General features: G+C 44.0%; 1 protein-coding gene across 1 annotated transcript in view; it reads left to right on the top strand.

Annotated features, from left to right (window-relative positions):
* Window positions 1-26,605, top strand: part of LOC310794826 (protein NLRC3-like) — a gene marked incomplete at its 5' end in the record, with an annotated part of 55,096 nt that overhangs the window by 13,167 nt on the left and 15,324 nt on the right. The window contains 5 exons of the mRNA XM_083656880.1: window positions 13,995-14,073; window positions 15,065-15,248; window positions 15,637-17,434; window positions 17,530-17,703; window positions 18,237-18,410. Coding sequence (XP_083513006.1) covers window positions 13,995-14,073; window positions 15,065-15,248; window positions 15,637-17,434; window positions 17,530-17,703; window positions 18,237-18,410 — 2,409 coding nt within the window. The remainder of the gene's footprint in view (window positions 1-13,994; window positions 14,074-15,064; window positions 15,249-15,636; window positions 17,435-17,529; window positions 17,704-18,236; window positions 18,411-26,605) is intronic.

Below are 26,605 nucleotides of genomic sequence, written 5' to 3'. Positions count from 1 at the left end.
ATTAGCTAGATGAAGTTAGCTGTGTATGTTTTTGTAAATGTATCCTGTAATAAAAGCTTGTAGTAATGACTGAGTGCAGCTAACAGCATGTTGGTGTGTTTGTGTGAAGGTGTTGTTGGCTCCACTATGAGTCAGTGTGAGGAGAGAGAGGAGGGGCTCTCTCTGTCTGAGGAACATGACAGCCGGACCAAAGCTAAGAGGTAAGATGAGATAACTGTTCTCTATCTCACAGCTCAGCAGTGACATCATTACAGTTCAGCAGTGACATCATTACAGCTCAGCAGCAGTGACATCATTACAGCTCAGCAGTGACATTAAAGTTCAGCAGTGACATCATTATAGCTCAGCAGCCATGACATCATTACAGCTCAGCAGTGACATCATTACAGCTCAGCAGTGACATTAAAGTTCAGCAGTGACATCATTATAGCTCAGCAGCCATGACATCATTACAGCTCAGAAGTGACATCATTACAGTTCAGCAGTGACATCATTACAGCTCAGCAGTGACATCATTACTGCTCAGCAGTGACATCATTACAGCTCAGTATTGACATTACATCTCAACAGTGACATCATTACAGCTCAGTATTGACATTACATCTCAACAGTGACATCATTACAGCTCAGCAGTGACATCATTACAGCTCAGCAGTGACATCATTACAGCTCAGCAGTGACATCATTACAGCTCAGCAGTGACATCATTACAGCTCAGCAGTGACATCATTAACCCTTCATTATCCAGAGTCAAAGCTCTGTCTGTCTCTGTTGTGTTGAAGGCCAGTCCAGCAGGAGAGAGCAGACTCCCCTGTACCCAGCTGTGTGTCCATGAAGAGTGACTGGTCTATGGATAATCCTCCTGATATCAAAGATGGACAGCAGTCTAATGAGCAAAGGTAAGAACGGAGAGCAGATGAGTTTATTTGATTCTTCTGAACAGAGGAAAGAAGTCATGATACTCTGTTGATTTAGTTTCTTCTTTTATTACAATTAACTATCCAGATTCCAGAAGGGTTTTGCTTAACATATTTTCTTTTGCAGCATTGCTCTGCCTCACATCCATAGTTACATATATTCATACCAGAGCTGCTCAGTACAACAACAGCCTTCTGCTGTTGGTCACTGAGCATCTACCAGAACAGTCTGGGGGTTGAGATCTTTGCTCAAGGTCTAATTGTTGGTAGTTTCACAGGGTGGAGAAAGAGTTACATATTCACCCTGACTTTCAAAGTTGTTGGGATTGCCAGTTTGGGATTCAAACTGGCAACCTACTGGTCAAAACCCTGCTTCTCTAACATGTTTACTGCCACCACCCTGTTTAATCAAACCTTAACAGGATCCAGCAGAAGAGAGCAGCCTCCCCTGTACCCAGCTGTGTGTCCATGAAGAGTGAGTGGTCTATGCATCATCCTCCTGATATCAAAGATGGACAGCAGCCTACTGAGCAAAGGTAAGAACTGAAAACAGACAAGTTTATTATTTGATTCTACTGAACAGACATAGTCAAGTCAAGTCAAGTCAAGTTTATTTGTATAACACATTTCATACACAGATGCAGTTCAAAGTGCTTCACATAAAATGATGATGAGGATGACATAAGAAAATAAGAAAAGAGGATAAAATAGACATTTCACAACAGCTTTGTCTTTATACTGTAGTTTCTGTGTGCTTTATACTTGTGCAGAATTGTTTTATTTTGAAAATATCCGACTGGACGTCGTATTGTTATTATCGCTAACTAACACAGGAGTGCAGCCGGTCAGTGCGGTCTGCGTCTCTGCTTCGTGAGCTGGATTAGCTCGCTGGCATAACCAGACGGCCCAGACTCCAAAACAGCTCAGCAGTGACATCATTACAGCTTAGCAGTGACATCATTACAGCTTAGCAGTGGCATCATTACAGCTCAGCAGTGACATCATTACAGCTTAGCAGTGACATCATTACAGCTCAGCAGTGACATCATTACAGCTTAGCAGTGACATCATTACAGCTCAGCAGTGACATCATTACAGCTCAGCAGTGACATCATTACAGCTCAGCACTGACATCATTACAGCTCAGCAGTGACATCATTACATCTCAACAGTGACATCATTACAGCTCCGCAGTGACATTACATCTCAACAGTGACATCATTAAAGCTCAGCAGTGACATCATTACAGCTCAGCAGTGACATCATTACAGCTCAGCAGTGACATCATTACAGCTCAGCAGTGACATCATTAACCCGTCATTATCTGTCTCTGTTGTGTTGAAGGCCAGTCCAGCAGGAGAGAGCAGACTCCCCTGTAACCAGCTGTGTGTCCATGAAGAGTGACTGGTCTATGCATCATCCTCCTGATATCAAAGATGGACAGCAGCCTACTGAGCAAAGGTAAGAACTGAAAACAGACAAGTTTATTATTTGATTCTACTGAACAGACATAGTCAAGTCAAGTCAAGTTTATTTGTATAGCACATTTCATACACAGATGCAGTTCAAACTGCTTCACATAAGATGATGATGAGGATGACATAAGAAAATAAAAAAAGAGGATAAAATAGACATTTCACAACAGCTTTGTCTTTATACTGTAGTTTCTGTGTGCTTTATACTTGTGCAGAATTGTTTTATTTTGAAAATATCCAACTGGACGTCGTATTGTTATTATCGCTAACTAACACAGGAGTGCAGCCGGTCAGTGCGGTCTGCGTCTCTGCTTCGTGAGCTGGATTAGCGCGCTGGCATAACCAGACGGACCAGACTCCAAAACAGATGGAATTAAAATGTGTCAGACACTGGTTTTGTATGCAGGAGACAAGGCTACAGCTGCAGGATCAAATGGACAAAAAGACTGCAACATCACAAACACGACCAGAGCTCAGACAACAACTAACCATAAAGCACTATCCAGTGGCAGTATGGCCGCCTGTCACTCAACCGGGCCACGCCCTTAATTATGCATAACTTTAAACCTTTATTAGATGTAAACGGCTGAGTTATGCAAAAATTGACCCCCCTACGGTTGTTATGAAAAGGTGAAATTAGCTATATAGACCAAAACCGTGTTTCGGTCCAGGCTGTAAAGATGTTTAATTACTGTTGGGGCATTTTAACAGGAACGACGGGACTTCTGAGTCCTGCCTCAAGTGGCCAATCGAGGAATTACAGCTTAAACAAAGACTTCCGCATCTTCAGGGGAAAGGTGGTGGGCTTGCCCCTTGGTCAAACCCTGAGCTAGCCCCCTGGTGGTCACTGAGCAGCTACCAGATCCGTCTGGGGGTTGAGATCTTTGCTCAAGGTCGAGTGGTGGTAGTTGCACAGGGTGGAGAAAGAATCATTCACTCTGACTTTGAAAGTTGGTACTGGGATTCAAACTGGCAACCTACTGGTCAAAACCCTGCTTCTCTAACATGTTTACTGCCACCACCCTGTTTGATCAATCCTTAGCAGGATCCAGCAGAAGAGAGCAGACTCCCCTGTACCCAGCTGTGTGTCCATGAAGAGTGACCGGTCTATGGGTCATCCTATTAGTTTCAAAGATGGACAGCAGTCTACTGAGCAAAGGTAAGAACTGAAAACAGAAAAGTTTATTATTTGATTCTACCGAACAGACATAATCAAGTCAAGTCAAGTCAAGTTTATTTGTATAGCACATTTCATACACAGATGCAGTTCAAAGTGCTTCACATAAAATGATGATGAGGATGACATAAGAAAATAAGAAAATAGGATAAAATAGACATTTCACAACAGCTTTGTCTTTATACTGTAGTTTCTGTGTGCTTTATACTTGTGCAGAATCGTTTTATTTTGAAAATATCCGACTGGACGTCGTATTGTTATTATCGCTAACTAACACAGGAGTGCAGCCGGTCAGTGCGGTCTGCATCTCTGCTTCGTGAGCTGGATTAGCTCGCTGGCATAACCAGACGGACCAGACTCCAAAACAGATGAGATTAAAATGTGTCAGATAGGTTTTGTATGCAGGAGACAAGGCTACAGCTGCAGGATCAAATGGACAAAAAGACTGCAACACCACAAACACGACCAGAGCTCAGACAACAACTAACCATAAAGCACTATCCAGTGGCAGTATGGCCGCCTGTCACTCAACCAGGCCACGCCCTTAATTATGCATAACTTTAAACCTTTTCTTAAATGTAAACGGCTGAGTTATGCAAAAATTGACCCCCCTACACGATTTCAGACGTTTCCGTCTTTATTGTCACACGGTTACACATCAACACATGCACGGAGGGCCACAAACACACACATGCTGACGGTGGCCGGTGAAATTTGTCCTCTGCATTTAACCCATCCTGGCTTTGTCCTTTCCTCCGGGGGGCAGGCCAGGAGCAGTGGTCGCTTTCTCGTACAGCGCCCGGGGACCGACTTCGGATGTTGTCGTCACTGGTCGGATGACGATGACGATCTGATCTTCTGCATGTTTTTAATGGGGGGGGGGGGGGGGGGGGGTTATGTACGGAGGAACCCCCCTGGGGGAGCACGGGGAGAACATGCAAACTCCACACAGACAGAAAGGCCCTTACGACGAGATACCCCACCTGGGCAGTAGGCACTGAAGATATGGGGGGAACACAACCACAGCGCCCGCAGTGTCCCAGGCGAGAATCGAACTCAGGACCTTCTGACTGCGAGGCGACAGCTCTACCACTGAGCCGCCCTGTTATGAAAAGGTTGTTATTGTTATTGTTATGAAAAGGTGAAATTAGCTATATAGAATAAAACCGTGTTTCGGTCCAGCCTGTAAAGATGTTTAATTACTGTTGGGGCATTTTAACAGGAACGACAGGACTTCTGAGTCCTGCCTCAAGTGGCCATTCGAGGAATTACAGCTTAAACAAAGACTTCCGCATCTTCAGGGGAAAGGTGGTGGGCTTGCCCCTTGGTCAAACCCTGAGCTAGCCCCCTGGTGGTCACTGAGCAGCTACCAGATCCGTCTGGGGGTTTGAGATCTTTGCTCAAGGTCGAGTGGTGGTAGTAGCACAGGGTGGAGAAAGAGTCATTCACTCTGACTTTGAAAGTTGGTACTGGGATTCAAACTGGCAACCTACTGGTCAAAACCCTGCTTCTCTAACATGTTTACTGCCACCACCCTGTTTGATCAATCCTTAGCAGGATCCAGCAGAAGAGAGCAGACTCCCCTGTACCCAGCTGTGTGTCCATGAAGAGTGACTGGTCTATGGGTCATCCTATTAGTTTCAAAGATGGACAGCAGCCTACTGAGCAAAGGTAAGAACTGAAAACAGATGAGTTTATTTGATTCTACTGAACAGAGGAAAGAAGTCATGATACTCTGTTGATTTAGTTTCTTCTCTCAAAACATCACATCCAATAATCATAGCAGCATTTACAGTAGGAATGCACCATATTTAACGGACCGATACATTATCATCCAATATGGCCATTTTGCATGAGCTCGTGACGTCACAGCTGCACCTGGTGCCAGGCGCACTAGAGCCAAACATGGCTGCCAGCAGTGTGGCTGTTCCACAGTTTCAGATGATAACAACTACGGCTGTCAAACGATTAATTTTCTTAATTGCGATTAATCTTGCGATTAACTATAGTTAATCGCGATTAATCGCATCTTTGTATCGCATCTTTAAAATGCCATTATTTTGCATTTCAAAGCATTTTTAATTAGATATTAATCATTCTTACCAGTGTGTCGTGATTGGGAATCAAATGAATGCAAATAAATGTACTTCGTGATCTTGAATTTTAGATTTATTTTCAATTCAATAGAAGTGCAATGTAGACAGGAGGTAACAATGTCTACGAAATATATCTTGAATAGAAAATAAATGCACAATTGTAAACGGTGCAGTACACGCTCCAGAACCGATACTTCCGGCGGCGGCGCTGTGGGGCAGTCGAAACCCAAAATAGCGGCAGGCGATTAACGCGACAGCCCTAATAACAACACTATTACACTATTGAGGGGAAACATCTGAGCTGGCATTACGTTAAACCAAAAAGTATTGGAGGCAGTCGCGCACATCCAAAAAACGTAAAGCAGGTGCAGGAACCAAAAAACAGTACAAAGTGAAACACTGGAGCACCAATTACCCTTTTATTTAGCCATCCAACATTGACGTTTCGAGCTACTGCTCTTCCTCAGACATAAAAATTGTTACAAAGATGCCATGTTTAAATACACCCGTCATGTGATCCAGAAAAGAAACATAAAAGTTACATAAAAGCCACAGATGCACAACAACAGACACACAGTAGACAAATATGTTTACATAACCATCAAGTATATATACAGGGTAAAAATACATATAGATCAGACCCTTAGGGCCTATCGTTGTACGGCGCTATCGTTTGCGCTGCGTTTGCGCGCCTCTTATTGCTATCTTCCCAGCGTCTTAAGCTATCGTCTGCCTCCACCGTCCAGTTTTGCGCTGTGATGACACAGGTGTAGGCGTGGCCCGGGCGTGTCGGTGGCCCTCTACCCTATCATGTGTCTCGCGCAAGTGTCATTTAGCGCTGTGGGGAAGATACCGTCGGTATGTGCCGAGCGCAAAGAGAGGTTTGGGAGTTGCCCGTTCCAAAATAGGCGTTACAGAAAATGTTGGTGTTGGTGTTAGAAAAAAATTGCATTATATTACATTACATTACATTACGTCATTTGGCAGACGCTTTTATCCAAGCGACTTACAATAACACCTATAAGAAATAAGAAATCGCCTTGGGTGCTCTCAATTTTAACGCCAGGAAATAGCTGGTCTTAGCGCAAATGCAGACGTACGCCTGAGCGCAGACAGTCTCTACATCTCCGTGCAGTGCAGGAAGTCCTTGCTTGGATACATTTACTCACGGCATGGATGTCACTCTCCTCGCGCCTGCACACACTCTTCTCTCCTCGGAATGCCACGTTGAGTTTCAACTATAGCCTACATTCCAGAAAAAACACACCTTGATTTAAAAATAAGAATTCCTTTGTCATGGTTTTATTAGGCTACATAATTCCCGACCATACAGGTCTGTGGTGTAACATTAGATTACTTTAGGTAGGAGACCACATGCCACAGGCATTACCACACCTCCACAATACTTTTGGGCATAAACCCGCCTATACGGAGATGTGCGCGTAGATGACGTGAAGCGCAGCGAGCCGACACGCCCACAATTAGGGCTTTGCACGGCGCTATTCCAGCGCAAAACGGGCGCTATTCCAGCGCAAAACGGGCGCTAACGCAAAATTAACGCCGTCGGGAAGATAGAGCCCTTAAAGTACATAAGGAAAACAAGATCAGGCCAAAATGCCATCATACCTTGGAAATGGTATGGTCTTAAGAGTGGCGCTTCTCAGGGGCGGAGCGACCCTATCAGCCCAGAGGGGGCGAAGCTTTTAGGGGGGCCCACGCCACCGGCCGCAAAGAAAATTTTGCCTTTTTTGCATGTTTGAATCTGTTTTAGCCATATTTAGTGGAATATCTCATTTTAAACACACCAATGTTATTGTCTATTGATTGAATTCCTCTCACACTCACACCACTGACTTTATTAAATAAAGTCATTTTAACACGTTCACTGCCATTGACGAGATATCTCGGCTTACAAAATCCAACGGTTGACTGCCAATGACGAGATATCTCGGCTTAAAAAAAAAAAAAAAAAATTTGACGGTGGGACGTGGATCAACGCCCCCCCACGTCTCCTATAAAATTATTGGAGCCACCGAACGTGTACAACCCATTCCACCGACCCACTAAGTGGCGACAGTGCTCTCCAAACTAGAAAAAGCAGAGCCAAAACTGCAGGGGAACGCGCGATGAAACCATTCTCATACTGTAGAATGGATTGGCGAAAACGCTTTCGCTTTCGCGCTGATTGCTGGCGGTGAGGGATTGCAAATTTGCATAATAGATTACGGGTGGAACACACTTTGAAACACGCAGCATAAATAAAACCAGAATCGCAAAAGCTTCATCAAAGCTCTCAACCGAAACCGCAAGAAACGAGCGAGCCCATCCAGACTTGCCCAGCGGCCGCCAGCAGACAGGCACAGCAGCAGCAGCAACAGAAACGAGCTTGTGACACGCCCGCTGCAGCCAAGAAGAACACACACGGAGGGAGGAGTTTGAAGGAGAGGGGTGTTTCCTGCTGTTATGGAGGAAATTACTGTTCAAAACTATTGTTTAGATGTCTGACGTCTTACTGATGCCAAAAATGAATGGTTAAAGTGACTGTTCTATCGAATTTCACAAAAAGCTATTTATCTCAGCTTAAATTTTCAGACGCTGAAACCATGCTGTATTCAAGTGCTAATGCCTACATAACTACTAACTCTACAAACTAACTCTTTTAGACAGAGAAAGCACACATTCTATTAGTTCTTTTTAGCAGAAAAGAATCCTCAGGTCTTGAAAGATGAGCCAGAATCCTCAAAAAAACCCTCTGGCAGAAGCTACCTACAGTAAAAAAAAAACGGCTGGCAGTGAATGTGTTAAGTCTGTGAATATGGACTCTTCTTCTGGGGGCATGGCCGCGTTTCAACTGCACAGCAGCGCCACGCCCCCAGAAGAAGAGTCTCTGAAAAGGGAAAGATACCGTTTCCGGCTACACAAATAAGCATCGTACTCGTAAACTGAAAGGTAACAAACATCGTTGCCAGACCGGCGTGAGGGAAGACACCCGTGGCTACGTGTGAGTACTTTTGTCTTTGTGATTCGTGCATGTTTGAAGCCAGTCGAGCTTGCTTTGGGTCTGACTTCCATGGAGAAGGGCAAGGCGTGCGCAACTCTAAAGGAGAATCCATTTAGAGTTGCGTGTCGCGGCTACTTGGACCCCATGGCCACTCCTGACACCTGAAGAAAGAAATCAGCACCATATAAACAATAATTAGATGTGAGCACACTGTACACACTCAATGAGATCCAAGATGCACTGGGTGCTACGGGTGTCCTTCTCCTTTGTGTATGAAGGGAGGGAGGGCTGTCACTAAGGGCTGAAGAGAATGATCCACAAAGGCCGAGATTCTTTCAGTGACGGAACCCATAGCAGCAATTATGGGGCGTCCAGGGGGTGTGTCCACAAATGATTTATGAATTTTAGGAAGAGTATAAAATACAGGTGTGATTGGATACTCAACTTTCATAAATGCATGTTCAGGTTTCGTGATAAGTTTCTTTTCAAGGAGCTGGTTGAGTAGACTGTGAACCTGTGTCTTAAAGACAGAAATGGGGTTGTGATCCAACTTTCTGTAAAACTTAGAGTTGTTGAGTTGCTTTTGGATTTCCCTGTCATATGAGTCGCGGTTGAGGACCACGATAGCACCCCCCTTATCCGCACTCTGAACCACCAATGTTTTATCATCCCTTATATAGCCTTAAGTTCATCCAGTTGTTCCTTAGATAGATTATTCCTCACTTTGTACTCCTTTCTTTTACTAAAGATAGTAGACGCATCCCTCTCAACCAGTCTACAATAAATGTCCAGAGATGGGTTTCTGTACTTACGAGGTATAAAGTAGGATTTACCTCTAAACTTGCTAGAGGGTTTCAAAGGAGTGGGACTGCTGTTAGGATCATGTGGCTCTGTGTTCGTGGTGGGATGAAGCGGGACATCCTGTGTACTGCTGCTGCTGCTGCTGCTGCTGCTGAGGACAGAGTTAGTAACCTCATGTGTATGAGCAGTCTCAGAGTGGCCATTACGTTACGTTAAACCAAACCTGACGAGGATGCATTTGATTAGTGTTCATGTTAGCTGCTGTGGCTAGCAAACACTAGCTCAACTGGCGTGGCCTGCTCTCAGGCACTCAGGCTGATCAACATCCCCGTATTCAAAGCACTTAAAACACACAATCCCTGGACGTTTCATTTCGGGTAAAGATGCTTCTATATGGTTTACTCCAGCTCTGGGAGTATGAACTCCAAAATCCAATCCACTAACATTATTAAGCTAACCAGGAGTCCCACTATAAACCAAATAGGGACTTTTGAGTTGAGCTATATGCAGAACTGGACAGAGCCAGCATCTGTTTGGAGACCAATAATAAGGAAAAGAAACACACACATTACATAAAAAAAAATCTGTCAACATCACATATTGTCTTTTCTTTCATCTTTAATCTTTCCATGTCTTCCCCATTCACTTCAATAGAACTGGCCCCAATGCAAAATTCAAACAGATCAGTAACATGACAATAAAAGTCTAAATTACCTTTTGTCATTGTGTTTTATCTGCAGACTAAGCGGTTCAGTTCAATAAAAGCCTTTATTTTTTGTATTGTTTAATTGAGTGATACTTTACTAAAACAATCATATATATTATATAGGGATGCACCGATATGAAAATTTTGGCCGATGCCGATAACCGATATTAAGATTGCTGTTATGGCCGATAACCGATATTTACAGATGTCGATATGATCTGTATAAAAACACATTTCTATGATAATAAAATTTTGTACATACTGAAAAACACATGTAAACACTGAATTTTAAAAAGTTATACATTTCTTTATTTCAAAAACATTTGTAAAAGCCCATAAATCATAGATTTACTGCATTATTTCATCTCAATGTGAAGGATTTGGCTGATACCGATAACCGATATTAACACATTCACTGCCAGCCGTTTTTTCAATACTGTAGGTAGGTTCTGCCAAGTTTTTTTTTTTGAGGATTCTGGCTCATCTTTCAAGAGCCGAGGATTCTTTTCTGCTAAGATTTTGTGAACACAAATGATCTCAAAATAACTAATAGAATGTGTGCTTTCTCTGTCTAAAAGAGTTAGTTTGTAGAGTTAGTAGTTATGTAGGCATTAGCAGTAGAATACAGCATGGTTTCATAGACGGATTATGACTTCACGGGCCCCTGGGCATGCCCCCCTCACGGGCCCCCCCTCACAGCGCAAAAAAAAAAAAAAAAAAAAATTTTTTTTTTTTTTTGCCCCCCGATTTTTTTTTATCCAGAATGCAACTCGGGCAAGTTATCAGATATCTGCACTGATTGCAAAGGGTGGACAGCTTTTTCATGTGGTGACTTTGTGAAACAGTGTCTGAATGTGGCTGCAGATATACTGCGTTCACTCCTGAGATTGCATCCCTGCAAATTGTCATGGCAAATTGTTTACAAAAGATGAACAATAAAGCTGATTTTCAAAGTACCTTGAGGATTTTTCAAGTTGTGAATTAAGTCAAATTTCTCTCTTGATTACAAAGGTGGAAAATACAACTGTTTTTAACTGGGTGTTTACTGATTAAATGTTTAAGCTCCCCACAAATGCAGATGTTTTTTTTTAAATATATATAACCAATTGCAAATTATTACAATTACCAAACAGATAAAAAGTAGATTATTATATTGAAATGTTATTTTAGATTTAGAATGTTAATTTTCTATAAAACACAATACATTTTAATGTAATTCCACAACGTTTATTTTTGGCCCTCGGCCCTCCACCCAGATTGAGTTTTGGCCCTTCATGGGAAAGAATTTGGGCACCCCTGAGCTAGAGTCTCTTCGCAGGCCGCCTGCGAAGTGAGCTCAGGGGCCCATAAGCTAGAGTCTCAGCTGCGAAGTGAGCTCAGGGGGCCCATAAGCTAGAGCATACATGGGCAAATTACGGCCCGCGGGCCGGATGCGGCCCGCGGGCGCCACCTGTGTGGCCCGCCATGGAATTGCAAAAAAAAAAAAAATTTTTTTTTTTTTTTTTTTTACACAGTGCACCTGAACCCAACATGCAAGATACCCGCTGAATAAATGTCCAAATGTTCATGTCATTCTGGCCAATACTCCACTTCTGTTATAGCATTTCAGTCTGGAATATGGAATATCTTTCAATAATCTTTATGACTAAAAGGCTACATTGAATTAGAAATTTAAATAATTAACTCATTGGTTTTGGATTTATTTAGCTTCAAGACTGCATTTTTGTTCGTGTGACCCTCAACACAGGCTTTGATTATCCCGGGCCACTTACTGATACTTATGCTTAAATTAACCCACTCATATTTTGATTTATTTCAAGAAAAACATTTTGGCTAGTGGAAATTCTAATTGGCTGGTAACTTTAAAATCTAGCAGCCATATTGGCAGGTGGTCAAAAAACTTAATTTCAAGCCCCGAGAGCAGGTGGTGACATAGGAGTGAGTGAGAAAAGGATGAAATATTGGTGGTTAAGACTGAATAATGACATCACAACTGTTAATTTAAAATGAGTTATTCCTCTAAACGTGGCTTCAAATGCACCAAATTTTTCACGCTGGCCCGTTCGGCCCTCAGCAAAACCTGGTAGCAAATACATTTTTTGTGGCCCTCTCTATCATCAAAGTTACCCATCCATGGGTTACGGCATGACAATATTTGTTCGGCCCCCGGCAACAATCTGGGTTTCTCATGTGGCCCCCCATGAAAAATAATTGCCCACCCCTGATAGAGTCTCAGCTGCGAAGTGAGCTCAGGGGCCCATAAGCTAGAGTCTCAGCTGCGAAGTGAGCTCAGGGGCCCATAAGCTAGAGTCTCAGCTGCAAAGTGAGCTCAGGGGCCCATAAGCTAGAGTCTCAGCTGCAAAGTGAGCTCAGGGGCCCATAAGCTAGAGTCTCAGCTGCAAAGTGAGCTCAGGGGCCCCATCAGTTAGTCTCTTCGCAGGCCGCCTGCGGCGGCCTGCGAAGAGACTCTAGCTCATGGGCCCCCTGAGCTCTCGGGCCCCTGGCACTCGCCCGGTATGCCCGTTCAGTAATACAGCCCTGCATGGTTTCAGCGTCTGAAAATTTATTCTGAGATAAATGGCTTTTTGTGAAATTCGATAGAACAGTCACTTTAACCATTTATTTTTGGCGTAAGACGTCAGACATCTAAACAATAGTTTTGAACAGTAATTTCCTCCATAGCAGCAGGAAACCCCCCTCTCCTTCAAACTCCTCCCTTCGTGGGTGTGTCTCTGGTGGCTTTGCAGCGTTTGTCACAAGCGAGGCTCTGCCTGTCTGTGCTGCCTGGCTGCTGGCGGCTGCTCTTTGGGCGAGTCTGCATGAGTCGTTTCGGTTGTGAGCTCAGCTGCAATGAAGCTGCGTGCGATTGTGGGCTTTCTGCCCGGTGTTTCAAAGTGTGTTGCACGCATAATCTATTATGCAAATTTGCAATCCCCCACCGCCAGCTCCCAGCGCGATAATGCGCGAAAGCGAAAGCGTTTTCGCCAATCCATTTTACAGTATGAGAATGGTTTCCTCGCGCGTTCCCCTGCAGTTTTGGCTCGGCTTTTTCTAGTCTGGAGAGCACTGTCGCCACTTAGTGGGTCGGTGGAATGGGTTGTACACGTTCGGTGGCTCCAATATTTTTATAGGAGACGTGGGGGGCGTTGATCCACTTCCCACCGTCAATTTTTTTTTTTTTTTTTTTTTGACGACTCAACTCGTCATTGGCAGTCAACCGTTGGATTTTTTTTGCCGACTCAACTCGTCATTGGCAGTGAACGTGTTAACAAAGCAACATCGGACCGATACCGATATGATTGCCGATATATCGTGCATCCCTAATATTATATCAGTAGTGCTCTTTGTTTTGTGTTCACAGTAGTGATGTCAGTTAGATTTGGTTAGGTCAGAGCTATGGAATAGTCTTTTAAATCATCCATCTTTGCTCAACACATCTGTCTTTTGTCACCCCAGGTGTGCATAAAATACAGGTTAAGAACTTATTTCTTTAAATACAAAGATGTGAAATAATTATCGGTTATTGTATCCGTTATAGGCCAGGAGAAGCAGATATTTATTGGTTATCGTATCGGCTGAAAAAAATCCATATCGTACATCCCTAATTTACAGTGGATTTCACTGTGTGTGTGTGTGTGTGTGTGTGTGTGTGTGTGTGTGTGTGCCCGCGCGTGTGCGCGTCTGTGTGTGTTTGCGTGTGTGTGTGTGTGTGTGTGCATGCGCGTGCATCTGTGTGTGTGTGTGTGTGTGTGTGTGTGTGTGTGTGTGCGTGCGTGTGCGTCTGTGACATTATATGACCTAATACTTCATGTGTTCTCCAGAGTCCACCAGGAGGGGTCAGAGGTTCCCAGTGGTCAGTCTGTCCAGGAGCTTCAAACAGACCTAGACTCCATATTTATGGTGTGTAAATGTACAACACATTTTACTGCAGCTACTGAATTACAAAACAACTACTCTGGTCTTATAACAGTCTGTTGTTGTTGTTTCTCCTCTAGTCTCTCCCAAGACTCAAATATTATGTTGAATCCCTGCGCTCCGCATACTACACAAATTAGTCTGTGCCACTTCACAGCCACTGCTGGGGTTTGAGGGCGGGTCTAGGCGGGTTGAAATTGAATGAGTGACATAGGACGAATGAGAGAGCGGTTCAAAAAATGGGCTGCGCCTCCCGTGCAGAGCCATGTAGATAGAAGAGTCCCGACATCTCCATTCGCTCCAATGGACCAGTTTTTTACTCTCAAGAGTTCCAGGAATTAAGGTCCTGGATTAAGCAGCACTGCCGAGTTGCAGCAAAATAGACAGTTTGTGTTGTACTCTGAAAGGGTTTTCCCCCCCTTGAATCAAATTGTACATTATCAGCTTTATTTTAGCATGCAAAACTAGACCCATTCCTGGCTGTTCATTGGCTAATGAGTCTCACATGTTGGTCCTCCGCTGACGCCACTCTCTCTCTAGAGGACACTACTCCCGTGTCGTCTGATCGCAGATTTTGCAAAGTCGTTACTGAAGTGGTGGAGACTGAATCCACCACTGGCCAATCACTGGACAAGTGAACGGTTCACTTCTGTCCCCAGCTGGCTGAGGGGAGTGTCCCAGACCCAGAGAGAGATCTGCAGCATGCAGTAACGTAGTGTATCAGCATAACAACTCTCATGGGTCTGGCGTTGAGACTATTTCTCCCCAAACCCTGTTCCATCAGGATGTCTTTTGCCTACTTCCTGGTCACTATTGTAGATAAGAATTTGTTCTTAACTAACTTCTTGCCTGGTAAAATAAAGATTGTTGGTTGATGAGGTCTTCAAGCTGCACTCTTTAGACCAGTGGATCTGATGTTATTACAGTATTATTATTATTTTTCAGAATGTTCAATTCAAATGTTATTCTGTTGCAGCTGCTTGAGGAGAACATTGTCACTTTTGTGAAGAAGGAGCTGAAGAGAGTCCAGCTGGTTCTGAGTCCAGATTACCCAGAATGCTTAGAGAGTCCAAGGGAGGAGGAGGAGGCTTTTCTAAACATCACACTGCTCTTCCTGAGGAGAATGAAGCAGGAGGAGCTGGCTGACTCTCTGCAGAGCAGTAAGAGGCTTTAACAGCTTTAACATGATGGAGGGAGGAAGTGGTGGGAAAATGGGAGATATATGATTAGTTAAATATAGACATTTCTCAAGAAAGATTGATTCAATTCCAGATTGCAAAATAATATTCACAATCCTCATGAATCATCAGCTAAAATCATTGATTTATTCATGTGGGTGTATAATGCTGAACACAGTATTATTTAAGAACAAATGCCACCACAGATGCATTTCACATTGGGTAGCACACACAGTCAGGACCTGTTTGTCCACCAGTGATGAGCAGAATAGATGCCATGTGGTTAGGAAAAGTATGCATTCACAGATTAATATTTACACTTCTCATATTTACAGCAACATCCACTGATTGATGTAATTTGTACTTTCAGAAACTCTTGCTGGAGTGTGCCAACGTAATCACAAATCCAGTCTGAAGGAGAAGTTCCAGTGTCTGTTTGAGGGGATTGCTAAAGCAGGAAACCCAACACTTCTGAATCAGACCTACACAGAGCATTACCTCACAGAGGGAGGGAGTGGAGATGTCAATGATGAACATGAGGTGAGACAGATTGAAGCAGCATCCAGGAAACCAGTGAGACCGGAAACAATAATCAAAAGTGAAGACATCTTTAAACCCTTACCTGGAAGAGATGAACCAACCAGAACATTGATGACAAAGGGAGTGGCTGGCATTGGGAAAACAGTCTTAACACAGAAGTTCACTCTGGACTGGGCTGAAGACAAAGCCAACCAGGATATACAGTTCACATTTCCATTCACTTTCCGAGAGCTGAATCTGCTGAAAGGGAAAAAGTACAGCTTGGTGGAACTTCTTCATCACTTCTTTCCTGAGACCAAAGGCATCTTCAGATTTGACAAGTTCCAAGTTGTGTTCATCTTTGACGGTGTGGATGAGTGTCGACTTCCTCTGGACTTCCAGAACAACAGGATTGTGACTGATGTTACAGAGTCAACCTCGGTGGACGTGCTGCTGACAAACCTTATCAAGGGGAAATTGCTTCCCGCTGCTCACCTCTGGATGACCACACGACCGGCAGCAGCCAAGCAGATCCCTCCTGAGTGCATTGACATGGTAACAGAGGTGAGAGGCTTCACTGACTCACAGAAGGATGAGTACTTCAGGAAGAGATTCATAGATGAGGAGCAGGCCAGCAGAATCATCTCCCACATCAAGACTTCACGAACCCTCCACATCATGTGCCACATACCAGTGTTTTGTTGGATCACTGCTACAGTTCTGGAGCTTGTGTTGAAAACCAGAGAGAGAAGAGACATGCCCAAGACCCTGACTGAGATGTACATCCACTTCCTGCTGGTTCAGTCCAAACAGGCGGATGTCAAGTATCATGGGAGTGCTGAAACAGATCCAATCTGGAATACAGAGAGCAGGAAGATGATTCTCTCTCTGGGAAAACTGGCTTTTGAGGAGCTAGAGAGAGGCAACCTAATCTTCTATGAAGCCGACCTGAGAAAGTGTGACATTGATATCAGAGCAGCCTCAGTGTACTCAGGAGTGTTCACACAGATCTTTAAAGAGGAGCGTGGGCTGAACGAGGACACTGTGTTCTGCTTTGTCCATCTGAGCATTCAGGAGTTTCTGGCTGCAGTTTATGTCTTTCTGTCCTTCATCAACACTGGTGTCAATCTACTGTCAGAAAGTCAATCAACATCCTGGTGGTCAACACTATCAAGAGACAAATCTAAACTAATACGCCTCTACCAGAGTGCTGTGGACAAGGCCTTACAGAGTCCAAATGGACACCTGGACTTGTTCCTCCGCTTCCTCCTGGGTCTTTCACTAGAGACCAATCAGACTCTCCTAAGAGGCCTGCTGACACAGACAGGAAGTAGTTTGAAGACCAATCAGAAAACGGTCCAGTACATCCAGGAGAAGATCAAGGTGAATCCCTCTTCAGAGAAAAGCATCAATCTGTTCCACTGTCTGAATGAGCTGAATGACCGTTCTCTAGTGGAGGAGATCCAACATCACCTGAGTTCAGGAAGTCTCTCCACAGCCGGACTCTCCCCTGCTCAGTGGTCAGCTCTGGTCTTCATCTTACTGTCATCAGAAAAAGAGCTCGATGTGTTTGACCTGAAGAAATACTCTGCTTCAGATGAGGCTCTCCTGGGGCTGCTGCCGCTGGTCAAAGCCTCCAATAAATCTCTGTAGGTGTACGCATAACTTGATGTCTTCAATATGAAATGCAATATACAGAAAAAACTATTTTCAAAGTTCTTGTTCATGGCTAATTCTTCCCCAGGTTGAGTGGCTGTAAGCTGTCAGAGAGAAGCTGTGAAGCTCTGGCCTCAGTTTTCAGCTCCCAGTCCTCTAGTCTGCGAGAGCTGGACCTGAGTAACAACGACTTGGAAGATCCAGGCGTGAAGCTGCTCTCTGCTGGACTGGAGAGTCCACACTGTAGACTGGAGAGTCTCAGGTCAGTATCCCTTAAGCCCATGGTACACCAATCAAACCTCCAACAAACACAGACAAACACAGATGTTTGTTTGGTGCCCCGTTGCTGGCTGTCGTTGTTTGGAATTGTTTGGAGATGTTTGGTCAGATTCAACATATTCAATCCTTTATAGAGGTCTTCACAGGTCTACTCGGGTATTACACATAATGATAGAATAGATAGTGATAGAATCGGACCCGACCCGGACCCCAATTGATCATAATAAATATGGACCCGGACCCGTACGGGTCTCGGGTCGGGTCCCAGGTCCTAGGATCCGAGTAGCCCCGTGAAGACCTCTATAAAGGATTGAACATGTTGATCAGCGCTGATCATGAGAGAAATGTATGAAAACACAGCACGCGCAGAGGAGGCTCTCCTGGGGCTGCTGCCGCTGGTCAAAGCCTCCAATAAATCTCTGTAGGTGCATGCATAACTTGATGTCTTCAATATGAAATGCAATATACAGAAAAAACTATTTTCAAATTTCTTGTTCATGGCTAATTCTTCCCCAGGTTGAGTGGCTGTAAGCTGTCAAAGAGAAGCTGTGAAGCTCTGGCCTTAGTTCTCAGCTCTCAGTCCTCTAGTCTGCGAGAGCTGGACCTGAGTAACAATGACTTGGAAGATCCAGGTGTGAAGCTGCTCTCTGCTGGACTGGAGAGTCCACACTGTAGACTGGAGAGTCTCAGGTCAGTATCCCTTAAGCCCATGGTACACCAATCAAACCTTCTCCAACAAACACAGATGTTTGTTTGGTGCCCCGTTGCTGGCTGTCGTTGTTTGGAATTGTTTGGAGATGTTTGGTCAGATTCAACATGTTCAATCCTTTATAGAGGTCTTCACAGGTCTACTCGGGTATTACACATAATGATAGAATAGATAGTGATAGAATCGGACCCGACCCGGACCCTAATTGATCATAACACCGGCACCAGTGACCCCTGTTTCAATCCACGGAGTATACATTGACAATAAACTGGACTGGGCTAAGAACACTGAAGCACTCTACAAGAAGGGGCAAAGCCGTCTCTACTTCCTAAAACGGTTGAGGTCCTTCAACGTCTGCCGGACCATGCTGAGGATTTTCTATGAGTCGGTGGTGGCCAGTGCCTTCCTGTATGCTATCGTGTCCTGGGGCAGCAGGCTGAAGGCAGCGGACGCCAACAGACTCAACAAACTGAACCAACAAACTGGCCAGGGACATTGTGGGGCTGGAGCTGAGCTCTCTGACAGCGGTGTCGGAGAAGAGAACGCTGACCAGGCTACGCTCCATCATGAACAATGACTCTCACCCACTCCACGGCGTGCTGGTCTAACACAGGAGCACGTTCAGTGAGAGGCTGATCCCACCCAGATGCACCACAGAGAGGCACAGGAAATAATTCCTGCCTGTGAAGTAGCCGGCGTCCCGTGTTGTGCACAACCACGCTCTGACGTATGTGTGCGCATCTGCGTGACAGGTCTACCTGAGATCGTGAGGATTACTTTTTCTTTTCTTCTCTTTTTACATAGAAAACACTGCATTCTGGCGGGCAATGATCTAACGCAGTAACGCAGCCTTTCTTGGATTAATAACTGTAATATAATTACTGTTTTGGAAATTGTAACGCCTTATGTTACTTTGTTACTGGAAAAGTAAGTAATTACAGTAACACGCCCAACACTGTTTATATTTCATCGCGTGGTCACTACACAAGTCACAACATGTACATGTGAGTGTTTCTGGCACTGTTAGAATTTGTATTTTGGGTGACTGAACGGCGATACCATAAGCCGCTTTCAGACATGCCTTGGAATTCGGGAGTTACAGTATCTAGAGGGCATCCGGATGGCGGTGTATGTATGTATGAACACATTTTGGTGAGCTATGCAAGCTCCCGTGACCCTCCTACTATCCGGAGGTAAGACAACCTCGAGCCCTTGTATCAGGGAAGGATTGTCTCCCCCCCCCCAAGAGCTACGTGAAGTAGCCAGCTCAGTGAGTGCATGAGGAGAGGGAGGGAGACAGAAAGCCAGCGTGGCAGATTATAATTATACTGTATGTGAATGAGCGAGCAAAAAAAACATCATGCCGTTTCAGTTTTTCCAAATGAAGCTCGAACCTGCTCCGTGTGTGTCAGCCAACAGGCTACATGTTGCTGCATTGAAATGCTCATGGCTTTGATCTTATTTCATTTCTGCATAGCTTCGCACAGCACACACATTTAATTAGCATTTTTGGACGCGAGGGTCATCCTGCTTCCCAGTATTGGACATCGCTAGGTAGGGTATCTGGATCTGGTTGCCTTTGATTTAATGTTTACACAGCGTTTGTGAAGATTCACGTGCAGAACCGCAAATTCCAAGTAGCGTCAAGTCAGGCAGTATAAACGGAAACTTAGGGTATAACCTTCGCAATAATGGCAATTAAATGAAGTAAATGCACGTGTAATGTTTTTTTGTGTGTGTTATCTGAAAGATACAGAACAGAGATAAACTGGAAGAATATCTGCTCCCTTCGAAAAGTCAATTTTAACCTGTAGTGAGTCGACCGTTCTGATTTCTTGTTACTAAGCAATACAACATTGATTTTATTTTGAAGGTAAAAACGTCTAGCTTCCTGTATTCTGTATAATTCTAGTAGGGTTGACGCATTTTAGGACTGAACATAGCAAAGACCTGTTTTATTTTTAGCGCTTGAGACTCGAGGAAATCGATGCATCTGGGCGTGAGTTGTAGGGTTGTTTAATTAATTACTAACGTTATGCGCAAACGATTATATGCTGTGAACGTTAGCAGTTATCTCCCATTAGCTATTTTTAGCAACTTGTTTTCAGACTCTGCATGTCATGATAGTTTGTTGAATGTTAATGCGATTCACTTAAAGCAGCTACGAGCAAGATTTTCAATTGTTATTAAACAGTCTGAATGTAATATTGATGCATCACATCTTACCTATAATAGTAGCTGAGACCAAAGCCGTGTGAATCGGAGATTGCTCTCTTGATGATTATAGAGTCTGTGTCTGTCTTCCGGCGGGCCGGATAGATCAGGAAGTGAAATGAAACGTTTTACGGCAGCTGCCTGCCTTCAACCGTTTCGCTCTGCCTAGCAACATACCATAAACAAGGAGAACGCCATGCTCGCTACATCCAGGGGCTTGCTACTCTCGCGAACATCTCTCGTTATATTCTAACAGTTTGTTTGGAAGTAATTTTGTTATTTTGTGGTTATGGCCGAAGTGGCTGCCGCAAACCGTTTCATTTCACTTCCTGATCTGCCCCGGCTGCAGACAGACTAATCATCAAGACAACACTGGCCGATTCACTCGGTGTTGAGATGAGATGAGATGAGATGAACTTTATTGTCCCTGAGGGGAAAATTGTCTTGGGCATATAGTCCCATACAACAGCCACATATCGCAAGTACATAGAGGTTTTGACACTATACATACAACAGACAGAAAAAAACACATCGAAACATACAGTGTAGTCCTTTGCTAACATGCACTTCCACTGGGAAATTGTGCAAGTGGTGTAGTATAAAAATAAAGACAGCGAACACTGGTTGGTTCATTGGTTCAACACTTCATCCTAATTGCTCGTAAGCATATTGCACAAGTCATCATGGGTTTATTGCACAACCCTCATTGCAATTTCCCATATGATAATGTAAAAGAATAGAAGATAAAATAAATACAATTTTTGGAGGTACAGACCTCTCCTCAAGAGCAGTGGGGTACTCAACTAAATAAAACCAGTAACTCAATATAAAAACAAGAGTAAGAATAAAAAAGAATTAAGAAAATAAAATAAAAATAATAAGTGGGCGGCTTTAGCTCAGGAGGTAGAGCGGGTCGGCCAATGACGCAATGGTTGGCGGCTCGATCCCCGCTCCCTCCCAGCTGCTGTCGTTGTGTCCTTGGGCAAGACACTTAACCCTCCTTGCTCCCGATGGTGTGTAGGCACCCTGCGTGGCAGCCTGCTGCCATCGGTGTATGAATGGGTGAATGTAGACTACCTACTGATTGTAAAGCGCTTTGGATAAAAGCGCTATATAAATGCAGGCCATTTACCATAATAAAAATAGTAAAATAAATAAAATAAAATAAAATAATAAAATATAAAAAAGTGAGAAGAAACCAACCTGCATATGACCTGGTTTTTAAAAGAGGTTACAGCAGCAGTGAACAGCCTCCTACGACTGAGTCCTTACCCGCTCTTCTTGTGGGGAACACCCTCCTAGGGGAAGGGGCAGTGCCGCCTGTTTGTTCAGCAGTAACACAGAAGTGGGTAGGAAAGAGAGCTTGAAGCGATTACTCTTACATCTATACGCTCTGTATCGTCTGCCCGAGGGCAGCAGATCATAGTCACAGAATAAAAGGTGAGATGGGTCATTCAGAATTCAAGCGAGACTACTCTGCGTTGGTCTCGTCTACTATTAGAGGTAAGATGTGAGGCATCAATATTAAAATTAGACTGTTTAATAACAATCGAAAACCTTGCTCGTAGCTGCTTTAAGGCTATGCTCAGACAGTGAAGTACAGCTGTGTGGTCAGTTTCCACAACTCCCCATTGTGTGGTCATGTCCAAATTCCCCCCACCCCCACCCCCTCTCTACTTTACACCCTACTTTACATGCTCCACATGTATGAAAGCAACATGCCTCATGTCTGAAAGGGTACACTTCACATATCCCCCGGGTCAGGCTCAGGGCAAGGGAATTGGAGGAATAACACTCCAACCTGACAGGAGTAACTAAATACAGTACCAGCAACAATTGTGCAGCCTACAAATTTGAGGCCATAGAGACCTCCCAGGAAGCTACACGATGAGGAACCAAATAAATGTAACTGAGCAAAATATCTCAATAACAAAAAACAATGTCTGACTCAGAGAAATGGAGAGAAATCAATATCATCATTTGCTTTTAGGGTTACAATCCAAAAGGTTTCTCTTTGGAGGAGATGTTTGAGTCTATCCCCTCCTCTGGCAGATTTGGGGATGACTTCTATTACCATGAAATGGCATGCATTTCAGTGTTGGGCCTCTACCCTGATGAAGGCTCTCTGTAGCTGAACGCGTTGGTCTTTTTAATTGTGTAAGATTGAGCCATGCCACAATAAAGGCTTTTTAACTGTTCTACCTAGAGTGGCCTTGGATTTTTCAAGTTTTTCCTGTACTCTACTCCATTTTTATGCCTCCGCCGGCGAAGCCAGGCCGAAGGCATTATGGATCCGGGCTGTCCGTCCGTACGTACGTACGTACGGCCGTCCGTACGGATGTCCGTCCGTACGGATGTTTGTTAACGCCATATCTGAGGAACGCCTTGACGGAATTTCATCAGATTCGCCTTAAACATTCACTTAGGCTCAAGGATGATCTGATTAGATTTTGGTGGTCAAAGGTCAAAGGTCAAGGTCACCGTGACCTCTCGAACGCCATTTTCAAGCTTGTTAACGCGATATCTGAGGAACGCCTGGACGGAATTTCATCAGATTCGCCTTAAACATTCACTTAGGCTCAAGGATGATCTGATTAGATTTTGGTGGTCAAAGGTCAAAGGTCAAGGTCACTGTGACCTCTCGAACGCCATTTTCAAGCTTGTTAACGCGATATCTGAGGAACGCCTGGACGGAATTTCATCAGATTCGCCTTAAACATTCACTTAGGCTCAAGGATGATCTGATTAGATTTTGGTGGTCAAAGGTCAAAGGTCAAGGTCACTTTGACCTCTCGAACGCCATTTTCAAGCTTGTTAACGCGATATCTGAGGAACGCCTGGACGGAATTTCATCAGATTCGCCTTAAACATTCACTTAGGCTCAAGGATGATCTGATTAGATTTTGGTGGTCAAAGGTCAAAGGTCAAGGTCACTGTGACCTCTCGAATGCCATTTTCAAGCTTGTTAACGCGATATCTGAGGAACGCCTGGACGGAATTTCATCAGATTCGCCTTAAACATTCACTTAGGCTCAAGGATGATCTGATTAGATTTTGGTGGTCAAAGGTCAAAGGTCAAGGTCACTGTGACCTCTCGAACGCCATTTTCAAGCTTGTTAACGCCATATCTGAGGAACGCCTGGACGGAATTTCATCAGATTCGCCTTAAACATTCACTTAGGCTCAAGGATGAACTGATTCCATTTTGGTTATCAAAGGTCAAAGGTCAAGGTCACAGTGACCTAACAAATGCCATTTTCAAGCTCGGTAACGCCATATCTCAGTAACACATTGACTAAATTTCTTCACATTTGGCTCAAATATCCAATTCTGCACAGAAACGCCTTGATGCAATTTCTTCCAATTTGGCTCCAACATCCACTTGGACTCAAGAATGAACTAATGGCGGAGGCATAAGTCCGCCTTGCGGTCGTTCTAGTTTTACTTTTACAATGATCCAACTTGAACATTTTCTCATGCTTCTCTCCACCCTCACCAAAGAGCACCTGTTTCAGTGATTTTACTAAGGACCCACGCAGCGCTTACTCAACCCTTCTGTTAAATAAAGTTTGACTGAGCTCCAGCTAAATTGTCAAGTATTGCAGCCTGCTTGCCACCCAGGCACTTACTATATATGTAGCCTACTTAATTTATATGATATAAATGTAACCAAACAGGTCGGCTTTGTGCACACATGAGAAGTAGGTTAATTTTCTTTTGAAGAGAGATCCTTTATTGATTTGTTTGGGAAGAGGGTTTACTCTGAACACATTTGAGAACTGAACTGAATTGAAGAAACTGAATTATTACCTTTTGCTGTACAGTACCTCCAATACACTGGATATTGGGTTTGCATTCTCACTCTGATTATGTAAGGGTTAATGCACGACGAGGTGTCCATTATCAGAAATTATTGGACGACGTGGAGGCATAAACCATCCGAGGCGAAGCCGCGAAGTCCAATAATTTCTGGATAATGGACACCTTGAAGTGCATTAACCCGCTTATACCATGGTCACTTGCCAAAGAAACAAAACAAGACCATTCATTTATATTTCCATGCATTTTACAATCAAAATCTAGTTTTCATAACCTTGAATATGAGTTAAGAACTGGCGAGACAAAATAGTCCCCTCGGCTGCTCAAGATTAGGCTATCATTGGATAAAATGGCCGCTTAGTGCCTGCACCTGGCACAATTCTAGAGTCAAGCTAACTTTGACCGACTAATGTTTTTTCTAAACTTATAAAAGTGCCATATTAAGCGTTAACGGTGGTATAGAGCTCAAACGGCTCTGTCGTGGTCGTAATCCTGCCGCATTGATATGAACGGTGAACAGACCATTTAGCTAGGTGTACATTATCACTGTACATTATCACAAATTAATGGACACCTTGCAGCCAATCAGAATCGAGTATTCACCCAGACCATGGTATAATGCTTGTTAATATTCTGCTTGGTGGTTCAAAAAGTGGCCCCTGGGTAAAGCCAGTTGAGTATCCCTGCTTTAGCCCATAGCACACCAATCAAACATTCCCCAACAACTGCCAGCATTGTTGTTGTTCTTTAACCTGATCAACAGATGGCCATTTACATCCTGCTTTACATACAGATTACTATCAGCAGACAAACACCTGTGGGTGATTTTCTCTGTCCATGTATTTTTATGCCTCCGCCGGGCGAAGCCAGGCCGAAGGCATTATGGATCCGGGTTGTCCGTCCGTACGGCCGTCCGTACGGATGTCCGTCCGTACGTCCGTCCGTACGGATGTTTGTTAACGCCATATCTGAGGAACGCCTTGACGGAATTTCATCAGATTCGCCTTAAACATTCACTTAGGCTCAAGGATGATCTGATTAGATTTTGGTGGTCAAAGGTCAAAGGTCAAGGTCACTATGACCTCTCGAACGCCATTTTCAAGCTTGTTAACGCGATATCTGAGGAACGCCTGGACGGAATTTCATCAGATTCGCCTTAAACATTCACTTAGGCTCAAGGATGATCTGATTAGATTTTGGTGGTCAAAGATCAAAGGTCAAGGTCACTGTGACCTCTCGAACGCCATTTTCAAGCTTGTTAACGCGATATCTGAGGAACGCCTGGACGGAATTTCATCAGATTCGCCTTAAACATTCACTTAGGCTCAAGGATGATCTGATTAGATTTTGGTGGTCAAAGGTCAAGGTCACTGACCTCTCGAACGCCATTTTCAAGCTTGTTAACGCGATATCTGAGGAACGCCTGGACGGAATTTCATCAGATTCGCCTTAAACATTCACTTAGGCTCAAGGATGATCTGATTAGATTTTGGTGGTCAAAGGTCAAAGGTCAAGGTCACTGTGACCTCTCGAACGCCATTTTCAAGCTTGTTAACGCGATATCTGAGGAACGCCTGGACGGAATTTCATCAGATTCGCCTTAAACATTCACTTAGGCTCAAGGATGATCTGATTAGATTTTGGTGGTCAAAGGTCAAAGGTCAAGGTCACTGTGACCTCTCGAACGCCATTTTCAAGCTTGTTAACGCGATATCTGAGGAACGCATGGACGGAATTTCATCAGATTCGCCTTAAACATTCACTTAGGCTCAAGGATGATCTGATTAGATTTTGGTGGTCAAAGGTCAAAGGTCAAGGTCACTGTGACCTCTCGAACGCCATTTTCAAGCTTGTTAACGCGATATCTGAGGAACGCCTGGACGGAATTTCATCAGATTCGCCTTAAACATTCACTTAGGCTCAAGGATGATCTGATTAGATTTTGGTGGCCAAAGGTCAAGGTCACTGTGACCTCTCGAACGCCATTTTCAAGCTTGTTAACGCGATATCTGAGGAACGCCTGGACGGAATTTCATCAGATTCGCCTTAAACATTCACTTAGGCTCAAGGATGATCTGATTAGATTTTGGTGGTCAAAGGTCAAAGGTCAAGGTCACTGTGACCTCTCCAACGCCATTTTCAA

This window comes from Poromitra crassiceps, assembly GCF_964638095.1.
Source record: "Poromitra crassiceps genome assembly, chromosome: 20".
Classification (NCBI taxonomy): Eukaryota; Metazoa; Chordata; class Actinopteri; order Beryciformes; family Melamphaidae; genus Poromitra; species Poromitra crassiceps.
Note: the sequence above shows the minus strand (reverse complement) of the source record. Positions and strands in the feature narration are given on the sequence as shown.